Source organism: Enhydra lutris, unplaced genomic scaffold, assembly GCF_002288905.1.
Source record: "Enhydra lutris kenyoni isolate GAN:26980312 unplaced genomic scaffold, ASM228890v2 scaffoldscaffold34, whole genome shotgun sequence".
NCBI classification, from domain to species: domain Eukaryota; kingdom Metazoa; phylum Chordata; class Mammalia; order Carnivora; family Mustelidae; genus Enhydra; species Enhydra lutris.
This window is the reverse complement of record NW_019154118.1, coordinates 23,750,492-23,762,705: the sequence shown is the minus strand read 5'-3', so window position 1 is coordinate 23,762,705 and position 12,214 is coordinate 23,750,492. Positions and strand designations below refer to the sequence as shown.

The following is a 12,214-nucleotide window of genomic DNA, read 5'->3' as shown; positions in this document are numbered from 1 at the left end:
CCCAGACTAGGACAAGAGGCACTAGGAGAGGTCCAAGGAAGAATATACCCTTATGATAAGATTCTGGAACTTGCCAACCAGATCACAAAAAGGGCTCTATTATTGGTGGTGATAAGAGAGGCGACGATAAGCCCTGGCAAGCCGAGCATCACAATTATGAATATGTTCATCTGTGGTGAGCTGGAATGGGAAACAGGCTTCCAGAATATCTCCAGCATTTTTTAGATATGGTGGCAGTGGTAATGATGACTGTGGAATTGGTGTTAATTATCACGGTGGCACTGAAGGGAAAAGACCACCTCAGGTCAGCTGACCATCAAATTATTCTCCATGTGAGGCCCAGAGGACTTTTAATTCAGCATTTACAGGATGCGTATTTCCTGTAGTCGCAAGTAAGACCCATCTGAGTATGAAAGAAGTGGAGTTGCAGAGACTTGATTCTTAGCCCTGGCAAGTCTCCTCTGCTAAGGTCTAGGGCCTTGGTGTGGGAGGGGTGTGGGCCTGAGACCCGAAATGGGGAGACTGGGGAGTGATGTACTTGAGAACCTTGAATTAACACTTTCTCCTGAATTCCTTTCTCTGAAAATGGTTCCCTTCCCCCTTTGTTACCGGGGAGCAGATTCTCCTTGCCCAGAAATCATGTAGAGACAGATACCTCCTAAGATGATATACTTACCTTCTTCAAGGTTTTCCTATACTTGCTTCAGAGATTCTAGGACCGTAACTAGGGTCAAAATTCAGCTTGAAGTCCTGAGAAAATATTTTCCCTGCTCCAGGAGAAAAGAAAAAAGGGACCCTTAACAACAGAGCTGCAAGGCTTGGCTAATATGTCCTGGCAGAATCAGGAATATTTTACCTGTACTTTGAGGGTACTGCCCCAACTGTGAGGAGTTTAAGGCTGCAGAGATAGAATGTTTTAAAGGCAAGCATTCTCCCGTGACATCAGCTTTAGTGTCCTAGACAGGACTACTCTCATGGGCTCTAATACGCTGCTGGGATAGTTCCTCCAAGTTCGGAAAATGATAGCTTGCAGCAAATGAGATGCCATTAGCGTGTAAATACCCAGCTCTCTTGCTCCTCATGTGGGGAAATTCTTAGGCGGGTGGTGAATGCTCAGTCCCACAGTTTTTCCTTAAGATTAAGGAGCTGGAAGCTGAGAGAAATACCAGATTCCTGGGGATGAAGAAACAGTCACCAGAGACAGCTGAGTGAAGGGACAGTACAACAGGTCAAGGAGGACATTCTCCATCCTGTGTCAACCTGAACATCCCTCGGCCCCAGGAGTATAGTCATCTTGGGACAGAACAGTCCAAGTGAAACTTTTCTATCCCTGTGCTATTTTTTCCTCCGCTGTGACACTAGAGAGATAAGAAACCATCTAGCAATCTAGGGATGGGTGGTGAGGGAAAAGGAAGAGATAAACAAGTCAGAGAAATACAGAAGAAGCCAAATATTACTCCTTTTCGTGCCCCTAGGCTTGCAGTCTAAAATAAGCTAAAGTTGTGAAGAAAGAGAAAATATGTGATTAATTGGTTTTTGAATTTTTATGAGTGTCTGAGAACAGATATTTTAATTACTGAATTGACCTTGTATTCTGATTTAAAAGGATATAAGAATATCTTTTAACTAACAGTTATCCAAACAATTATGGTACCTGTCAAATTTCTACTCAGCAGTGAGAAATTAGTACAGGGGAGTCTCTAAAGATAACAGTGAAACAAACCAAAACACCAAGTTTCATTTGAGTCCCTCAGATGTGTCTGTTCAGCATGTCCTACTACATTGTTGCCTTTCTTCAGAAACTCTCCAGCTTTTCTCCCCATATGTTTTGTTACAAAAATAAAAAGCATAGTTAATAGCAACTGACCTAGAGAAAAGGTAACATAGGGTGCAGGAAGAAATCTTAGTTGTCTCGTGTGTATTTCCTAGGCCATCATCCTTGGTGGTTGATAACTCCCAGGCTATTTTAAAGCCATATTGTAGCATTGTTTCATTTATTTTCTTTTGCAAGCATAAAATGACTGTATAGACAATGGATGGGAAAAAAAGGAGTATAAGAGGCAAAAGGTTGTTTGGCTTTCTTTCTTGAGTCTCAAATACAGTACTGTTTGCTTCATAAGGAAGAAAGAAACAGGAGGGTTTGAGATGGCCACCCACAATGTGCATAAGTCACTTACCATCACTTTGTTCCCTCAGAATCTTCAAGAGCACTGAGTGTGCCCAGGAGCAGAACTGTGACCTAAACCAAGTGTTTCTCTCTTGCTGTGTATTTTTGTGTTGTAGAAAACACAGTCCAAAGCTGTAATCAAATCTAGCGAGATCACTTCCTCTTTCTTAGCATGAATCTTTGTTTAACATGGAAGGCAACAATTTTTGTTGGAACACTGTATGCTCCATCAAATGCTCTTGATTGATCCTTGAGACTTGATTTTTTTTTTTTTTTTTTGGAATTTGTTATAGATTGACTTATTAGAGAATTCCCGATGGTCTCATTCCATCTTGATCAAATTCAACAACTCTGAGAAAACATTAATTGAAATTGTCATAAAATATGGGTAGGGCTCAAGATGCCCATCTCTTCCTTTGGACCAATGTTTCCTAACTGTGCAGAGAGAAGTTGTATGTCTAGGGCAGTGGTTTTGAACCGGGGGTGATTTTGTACCCCATCCCTGTGACAGTTGGCAATGTCTAGAGCTGTTTTTGATGGCACCCCAGAGAGGGACACTACTGGCATCCAGTGAGTAGAGGCTGGGGATGCCTCTAAACAAATACATTAATTTCCTATTGCTGCGCGACACGGCAGCTTACAGCAGTGCTCCTTTATTAATGCACAGTTTTCTAGGTCAGAAGTCTGGGAGATTGGGAAGGGTGCTTGACCAGGCTATCTACTTAGAGTATCACAGGGCTGAAATCAAGGTGTTGGTTAGGTTGGGCTCTTATATGGAAACTCTGGGGGAGAATCCAGTTTTAATCTCATTGATGTTTTCAGTGGAATTCAGTTCCTTGTGGTTTTAAGACTGAGGTCCCTATTCGCTTGCTGGCTGTCAGACACTCTTAGCTCCTATAGAGCACCCACCTGTGTTTGTGCATGTCCCCCTCCAACTTCTAGGTCAACAACGGCATGTTGAACTCCCCCCAATCCCTACCCTGACCTTGTGCTTTGAATCTCTGACTTCTCTTCTGCCACCAGACAGAGAATATTCTTCTTTTAATGGGCTCACCTAATTGGATCAGGTGTGTCTGAACTATCTCCATAACTGAAGGTCACCTATTTGGAACTTTAATTACATCTACCAAAGTTTCTTCACTGCAGCCCTCATTAGCTTTTGATTGAATAATTGGAAGAAGTGGGGGACCATCTTGAGAATTCTGTTTACCACCACAGTCTATAATGCACAAGACAGTCTCTCACAATAAAAAATTATCTGACCCCAAATGCCAGTACTACTGAGGCTGAGAAACCCTGGTCTAGATAGACCTTTTTGCACATGGTGGAAATATTTTCAGCTTCTCTTTCTCATGAAGGGCCCCTGAAAGAAGCACTGGCTTTCTGATCATGACCCCAAACTCTCATTTTCCAGGAATTGTTGGTCACAAAGATCTTATGAATTATTTAACACTGGCTGGTCCATCTGGCTTTACCCATTGACCGCTCTAGCCTCACGTCCATCAGTCCACGCAGTTCACAGTCTTCTGTTCTTTGATGCAAGTGATATTTGATTTACATATATTGGGAAAAGAGAAGAATTGTAGTATTTTTTGTTTTTGGCCAGATAATCAGAATATAATCATGCGTGTAATTAGAATGCAAGTTCCTGATTACAGAGACTTTTCCTTGGTCACTGATACCCTGAGAACCTAGTGCAATTGGTGGCATGTAGTAGGGACACACTGTTGAAGGAATGACTTCTGCAGTCAGGGATAATACAGTAAGACAAATCTAGACAAATCGTGACTTTTGGTGCAGATACCCAGGTTTAAATGGGTCTGAGGCTTGATTAGACAATCCTTTATTATGAGGCATAAAGGGTAGAGCATATGTTTATGTAACTAGAGATTAAAAATATCTTGATAGGTATATAAAGGTGTGTAGGCTCTCAGCTTTTCTAAAACTTAGAACAGCCACCTGGTTTAAACTCTTACCCCCATATGAAATCTTTATAACACGCCTGATGGGTCATTCTAGTTTGGATTTGAGACTTTTCAGATCGTGTCACAGGATTTGGATGCTTTGGAATAGAAACCTTCAAAGTTTTTTGTTTTGGGTTTTTTTTTTCTGCCGAATACTCCCTAAAGAATTTTGGAAAATCATGGATTCCTTTGGGTATTTGAATTTGACATCTAAAATTTTTTAACCATCATATTTGTAAGGAATTAATTTCTGGCATTTCCCATATCATGTATATACTTTAAATATCTATTTCAGAACATCAGATTGATAGATTTAGTTCATTCAGTTTGTATAATATGACTTCCATATGATCTATCAGATAAATGCAGCTCAAATTGTTAATCAAAATAGACAAATGAGGTTTACTTCTTGTGCAAAAAGTCTGGATTCATTTTTTAATTTAAATAAACTGGGATCTTTGTATGCCTGTGACAACTTCTCACTTCTAAATTCTCATTCTAAGATAAATCAATATACGGATAGACCAGAGCCTTAGAATGAGTCTGTCACCTGGATGAAATAAGGCATTACCCCATCAATATTTCTTACAGATGATCTTTATGCTTTGCTGTCACCATATCAAGAATTATACAACCTCTTGTTATTCCTTTGTTTTTATACCCTAAGTAATGCATGGTTGGTGAGGACTGGCGAATGTAAAGTTGGAGTGTTGACAAAGAATAAGTTTTAACCTTAGATTGAAACATTTTAGGGAAAAGGACACATAGAGGTTGTGGATTTGGGAAATGATTCCTTGAAAGATATACATACCCATTTACCCCTGGGAAAAAATCTTAATGTGCTCTCAGAGATCTGAGTCCCCCATTTTGGAAACTGCTGGCTTTGATGACCGTCTTCGGCATGATTAGAAAGGGCTTTCCAATACCAAAGTAGTGAATGGAAATATGCTTTCTACCCTTTATCTGTTCTACTATATTTAAGCTCTCTCGTAAGTACCTAGAGTAGGATAAATTCATCTTCTGTTGATGATGCTCCAAACATTTGAAGATTCTCTCCTGCATCCCTTATGTCTTTCTATCTCTAAGATTCATATTCTTAGCTCCTACAATTGTTCATTGTCTGTTACTGTTTTCAGTTCCTTTGCCCTTATAGTTATCCTCAAACTTATCATAAAGGATGCTCAAACTTAACAAAAATTACCTGAATTTTGATGTCCAAAACAGTATAATGCTTCTACTGTCAGGGATAAAATATTAATCCTAGTAATTTTCTTTGTAGCCTAAGGAACTACCATATACTGAATGTTTAGTGTATGCTTAGTGCATAAAATAGCACTGCAGAGAAGATACTATTGCTATTATTCTCATTTTACAGATGAGAAAACTGTCTAGAACTTCAGTCATTACTTTGCTTATTAATTAATCACTGGCTGGGCCAGCAGTTGATTTAACAGCAACATAACAGCTTACAGAGTGGAGGGATGCAAGGGCCCAGGTTCGTCCAGATAGATGATTGGGCAGAATGTCTGGCCCTGAACATCCTCTGACCAGGTCCCAGTCGATCTGTGAGGAGCCTCACATGTGTCATGTTGCTGTGGTCCAGAATGATGTGCCTAGATAACCTGGGCCTGGAGGCTTTTCCAGACTGGACTCTGCTCCACTCAAGGGAGTGTGTGTCGAGTGTCTGGTGGACTCGTGCCAGGGGAGGGGGGAGACCTCCAAAATGGGGCTTTGCACATCCCCTCCTCTGCTTTAACCAAACAGCTGTGCTTTTTTAAAATTTTACTTGTTCATACTTGTAGACAGCAACAGAGATAGAATTGAAATAGGGATAGAATTAGAGATACTGTGTGTGTGTGAGAGAGAGGGGTGGAAGGAGAGAGAGAAAGAGACCACTAGCTATGAAAAGAATACTAATTTTGGAGTCCACTTACTTAGTTTTGATATCCATAATATACTTACTATTAAGTGATCAAGTGACCTGGGCATGGTCTTTAGCTACCCTGAGCTTTCGTTTCCTCACCTGACATAGCAGGGAGTCACAGGGTTTTGTTGAGCAAATGAGCCAATGAATGAATGAATAAATAATTTTATGCTTTGGCAAAAGTAACTTTGCAAGGTTGGGTTGAGGACTAATGCTACTGCAGCCCGGCACATAGTAGGTGTTTTGTTGATAATAATAATAGTAATGGCACTCCTTGTCATTATTGACTCAGTGGTATTTTTCTGGATTGATATAACAGGTGCCTTTATGGTACATCTCTCTATGCTAGATGGAGATCCCTCATCAAAATTGAGAGCAAATCCTGTATGTTGCTGAATATTTGGAGTGCGCCTAAGTCAAGAGGGCCATTCCTATTAGAAAGGGAAGACACTGGAAATCTCAGAAGCTTCTTGGCCCTCCAGTCTTGAAGGTGTGGCTTGAGAAGTTTGGGGGCAAAAACAGTGGCAGCGTTTTGTCTGGGAGAAGTCCTGCCATTGTCCCAGATGTTCCAGAATCATACAGCAGCTCAGTGAGCTCAGTGCCTGCAGACCCAGAGGTGTGCGTGCTACTGTCAGTGGTGTTCCTGGGGTTTGAATTCCACTACCCAGTGACATCTAAGTCTGTGAGCACATTCGTTTTCTGGGTAAAAACAAATTATGAACCTACAGCCCATTCTTCTTGAAAGAGAAGGGGAGGTGGAAAGTGTGCTGGGCTTTTGACCTAAAAATTGATGTCTTTACCTAAATCATTTCCAGTTAAATACCATTGTCTTGTGGAACACATTCATCTGCTGTAGACTGTAAATTCTCTAAGGTAAGACCTTGTCTTTCCATAGGTTGTGGAAAATGGTGCACTTTTAGCACTCGTGGTGTAACAGATGGTTATCATTTATAACAAAAGAAAAAGAACAATGGCAACCTACTCACACCTGGAAGCTTGGGGTGAAAAAGGAACCCCCTTATATTTATATATATACTTATATTTATATGTATATTTATATGCAGTAATCCCATTACAACATATTGTAAAGGTATGCATGTTTCTCATTGGGAAAACCGGATAACTCATTCTTCCAAGTCTAGAAAACAGACTAGTGAGAGTTAATTCTAATTATGTAAAGATCCTTTGCTTTACCAGACAGTTTTTCTAAAGAGTCTCTTTAAATAGCTGCATCTCTTTTTGGAGTATTCAAAATTGGATTTTCCTTACAAAATGTTGATTAAACTCAACTTTTCAGGAGCAAAGAGATTGTACAAAAATGGGGCATTGCATGTCAAGTGTTATTGGTGAAGTCTCACTTAGTGATCACGAGGCTCACCATTCCGTCCACTGAGCCCATCTGAGTCAGAATGGCCAAATATGGCCCGTGGGTTTCTCAGGGCATCGGGGGTCCTCATTCTAGGTAGGAAAGCTAAGCCAGCATTGAGGTCACTGGCCATCATTAACCATGTGGGTCCTGCAGCCACGGGCATTAATCTGTGCTCTGAATGATCTTGCATGATTCAGCATGTACTGGTATTAGCTTAAATAGGGATACTTTTTTTTTTTTTGATCGAGACAATTATGAAGAAAAATCTGATGGCTTTTATTCAAATAAATGAAAACCAAAATTTGGAAGAGAGATATGCATTTCTTTCTTCATATGTAAATTGTGAGCAAGGAGAGGAAAAGGAGAAATTAGAGTAGGACCAGATAGGGACACAGGGTCCAAAGGCACCCCCAGATGACAAACAAACTTTTATTCCCTGTGTCATACCCTCTTTTTTATAAAACCCTCTACTTGCAAGCAGTTAGGAAGGTGTCAGTCATTCCTGCTATCTCCCAGTTTGGATGGATAGCAAGAAAAAGCACTATTTACTGCACCACTCAATTTTGCAGGTAAATATTGTACAGGCACTAAATTAGACTCAAAGGTGGGAAGAAAAGAAGACAGGGAGAGAAAAAGGAAATGCATATTTAATAAGACAAGTGAATGTTTCCAAAGATCATATGGTGTCTTTACGTGCTATTCCAAGCTGGTTTCTCCAATAGAAAAATGAGAATACTTCATTTTAAAGTAGCCTACTGTTAGCGAGGTGCACTATTCATACATTTGCAAGGGTCCTAAAGCAAGAGTTGATTTATCTCTGCCTGGATGTAGGTGGGGTGACCAGAATCTTTCAGGAAGTTCTGTCCAATGTGCTGAGAGGCTATTGTTAACACTGTAGCAAAGTAAGGGGGTATGCACAGAATTTTCATAGCACGGTTTATTTCTCTACTCCTCTAAGTTATTTTCACCTTCCTGCCTTGTAAGCCTTGTGTGTGCTTTGTGTGCTCACAAGTGTCTAGATTTCAAAAGAGAGTGTTTAATATAGGGAGTGAGTCTTGGGCCTGGAGATGTGTGTGTGAATGAGTGGAGGGGGAACCATGAGTCAGGCGACCTGAGAGGTAAGTTGAAGGCTCTTGTGGAGAGGAAAACAGTTAATTTGCATTGTTCAATGTTAAATACACGTTCGGGTTTGTATTTAATGTTTTGCCACTTGTGTTCAGAAATGCCCCTCTCATTTCTCATATTCACGCAGTTTCTGTTCAGAACCAGGCCAGCATAGACAGGTTTGCAGGGGAGAGCAATCCTCATCAGCCCAGGGAAAGGAGGAAAAAAAAATCGAATGTGTACCCTGCGGGGAGATGGCTCTCTAGAGTGTAAAAATGTGTTCCTGGGACCATGTGGAAGAGGGTTGAGGGTGAAGAAGCTGGGGAGCTGAAGCTTCCTCCCTTCCCAGGCTTAGGAGTGCCGAAGGTGGGTCTCTCACTGCGCCGTGCTGGGGTCTCTCCTCGTACCCAGCCCCAGGGAAGGGAAGGACCGGGAACTGGGAATGTATGGCAGAGGCTCACTCTGCCAGGATGAGATGTTAGGGTATGCGGGTGGGGTGGGGGCCTGAGGGGTGGCTTGGAGCCCTGGCAGTGGCTGCCTGACGTCACCGGCCTCTCTGGCAATAGGCTGTGAGCTGAGCTCCCCGAAGCGGCGGCGGCGGCAGCAGCGAGGCTTGGTCTCTGGCCCCTTCACTCCGCGCCTTCTGCAGCCGCCACTGCAGCCGCGCGGCGGGGGCTCCCTCCCTGCAGCCAGCTGGTGGCCCCAGGTAAGGGACGCGGTGCGGCTGAAGGTTCCAGGCTGCTGGGTGGTGGGGCGCGAGCGGGTCGGACAGCCCCGGCGGCCTGCGCAGGCACCCCTGGCCATAGCTTCGGCCCCCACCCTGCCCAGACCCGGCTTGCGCGCCTCGTCTGTGCTCCGCAGTGCAACAGTTTGCAGCTGCCTCTCGAGCACGGCAAGGGGGCTCTGCTGTGTGCTGCGGGTCTACCTGGCTCTGGTCCCCGGGAAGAGCCTCGGGCTGGGGTTGGGGAGGCCGGAGGGAAGGTCCGTTCCCCAAACTTTGCAAACGAAAACCCAGACCCTTCCATTTCCAGTCCCCCTAGAAAGAAGCAGGATACTGCCGAGTGCGGGGCACAGGAAGATGGAGAGAAGGGGGCGTTTGCGGGGATGTGCTTTAGCTGAAAAAGGTGTTTCAGCTGCTTTTCTTTTTCTGATTGGGGGGCGGGGGTACCAGGGAAGAAGACTGTAGAATGGAGGGAGCGTGATCCAGCGCGTCAGCTGTGGTCACGGACAGAGGCGGAGTGGGATGTGGTTGCTGTGGTGCCCCCTTGGGAATGGGACTTAAGGGGCCTGAAGCCGGCCGGGGAAGAGGAGTCTGGAGGGGAAGGGAAGAGAAGGCAGTACTGCGCACCCGGAGCCCGCTTGTTCGGCGCTTGGGGGTGGGTGCTGGGAAGGGTGGGATGCACAGGAAGACATCCACTAAGAGGGCGAAGGAAGGAGGCGAGTCGGTGCTCTGGGAAGCGGGGACCGCGTTCCCAGGCGGCTGTGTGTCTGTTCCAATTAGAAAGTTGTGGAGGGCCGAGGAAGGCTGCCTTATCTGCTGAGTAATCTGTCTCTCCGCGGTGCCGGCGCAGACCCCTTCCCAGCGAGTGGCGCGGCGCGAAAGCTGGCGGCTGGGGTGCGCGGCCAGGGGCGGGCGGGTTGGGGTCCCCGGGCTGCGGAGAAGACGGGCAGCGCCCGGCCGAGACAGTGTGCCCAGAGGGCCGCTTTGCGGTAGTGGCTGATCCTTCCGGTCCTCCGCACTCCCCTGGGCAGCGGCCGGGATCCTAACTAAGCCTGTTCTCTTTGCAGCGTGGTGCCTTGGGAGAGGAAAAGGGCGCGCGGACACGCGTTCCAGGCGGGGCCAGAGAGGACCTCCTGGGCACCGCTCGCTTCCTGGCCGGCTTGCTTGTCCGCGGTTGCTCTCTCAGCCCTTCGCTCGCGCGTGCATCCCCTCCCGCACCAGGGAGTAGTTTTGGGTGGCGTGGGCTCGTCCTCTTCTTTCCTGGTGGGAACGGTTGCCCAAGAGAGGAAGTCTGGTGGGCCCGGCCCCTCCCAGCCCAGCGCCGATGAGTGCCAGGGCGCCCAAGGAGCTGAGGCTGGCCCTGCCGCCGTGTCTCCTCAACCGGACCTTTGCTTCCCCCAACGCCAGCGGCAGTGGCAACGCGAGCGCCCGTAGCCCGGGCGCGGGCGGCAGCGGTGGCGGCACCTGCATCACGCAGGTGGGACAGCAGCTCTTCCAGTCCTTCTCCTCCACGCTGGTGCTGATTGTCCTGGTCACCCTTATCTTCTGCCTCATCGTGCTGTCCCTCTCCACCTTCCACATCCACAAGCGGAGGATGAAGAAGCGGAAGATGCAGCGGGCGCAGGAGGAGTACGAGCGGGATCACTGCAGCAGCAACCGCGGCGGCCGGGGGCTGCCACCGGTGGGCGGCCAGGCCCCCACCCATGCGAAAGAAACCCGGCTGGAGAGGCAGCCCCGGGACTTGGCCTTCTGCACCCCCTCCAACGCCTCCTCTTCGTCTTCGTCCCCTGGCCTTCCACGCCAGGGTCCCTGTGCCGCTCCACCTCCCCCGCCGGCCCCCAGTCCGCAAGGAGCACACGCGGCCTCCTCCTGTTTGGACACAGCTGACGAGGGCCTTTTGCAAACGGTGGTCCTGTCCTGATTGTTTAGCCCCCGCCTTCCCCTTCCTCATTTCCAGCATCTTTGCCGTCCTTGCTTTTTCCCTCCATCTTTCTTCTTCCACTTTTCTCTCCCCCCCCCCCCCCTTTCCCTGTCTGCCCTCCCCTTTCTCTGTTCCTCCTCCGCCGAGGCACTGTGCGGCATTTGTAAATACTGGGCGAGGAAAGTCTCAAAGAAGAAATAATGCTGATAATACTTTATTATTAATATTTATAGTAATTATATACTAATAACACAATCCAAGCGCATGACAAATCACCTAATTTCTCATTGTTGATGAAGGATGCGTCTTCCCTCTCCACCCTGCGCCCTCCCCCCCACAATAAGGAGAAGAAACCGCACAAGCTACCAAATATTTTTAAAAAGGCGTTGATTCCTGGAGCAAAGGGAGGGGAGGGGGCCTGGTGTGTTGTACATAGCTGTCAAGTTAAGGTTCACTTACCTTCCCCCCACCCCCAAGCTTTCACTTTTCCTTCAGCTTCCCTCCCTTCCCCATATCCACCCTCCGCTGGGCTCAGGCAATACTATATGATAAAGAAAACGTCTACATTAAGCACCAGAACTACAAGAGGCCACAGAGACAGTCCCAGAAAAATGTGTGTGACATGTACCCATCTCTGGCCAGCCCTCTTCCTCAGCCCTTAGTTAACCATTCCCCTTTCTAGGACCAGGCATTTAAATTTACTTTTAGAAATGTCCCTCGTTGGCTGAAAATCTTTAAATGAGTTGAAAGAAAGAGGAAAAAAAAGAGAAAGAAAGAATGAAAGAAAAAAAGAAAAAGAAACTCTATTGCTTTAGCTCTCTGCCCCGCTCCCAGCTGTCCACCTGTGACTTGGGGCGTCTTCAGGATTCACTGAGGATCCAGATGCTGTCCAGCCAGGTGTGGTGCTGAAACTGCTTCCCTGGACTGGTTACTTTCTTTGCTTGAGGAGGCAGAGGAGGGGCTGTTTTGAGAAATGACTATTTTAGCTTTTTGTTGGTTTCTTTCTTCTTTTTCTATAATCGGGTTTGCGTGTACTATTGGTTT

At 46.0% G+C, this 12,214-nt stretch overlaps 1 protein-coding gene across 1 annotated transcript in view; it reads left to right on the top strand.

Annotated features, from left to right (window-relative positions):
• Positions 1-11,965, top strand: part of LOC111154022 (chromosome unknown C11orf87 homolog) — a 45,767-nt gene extending 33,802 nt beyond the window's left edge. The window contains 4 exon segments of the mRNA XM_022513368.1: positions 9,095-9,509; positions 9,760-9,920; positions 10,301-10,517; positions 10,519-11,965. Of these exon segments, the coding sequence (XP_022369076.1) occupies positions 9,095-9,509; positions 9,760-9,920; positions 10,301-10,517; positions 10,519-11,170 (1,445 nt within the window). The 3' untranslated portion in view covers positions 11,171-11,965.
• Positions 11,966-12,214: the final 249 nt, after the last annotated feature.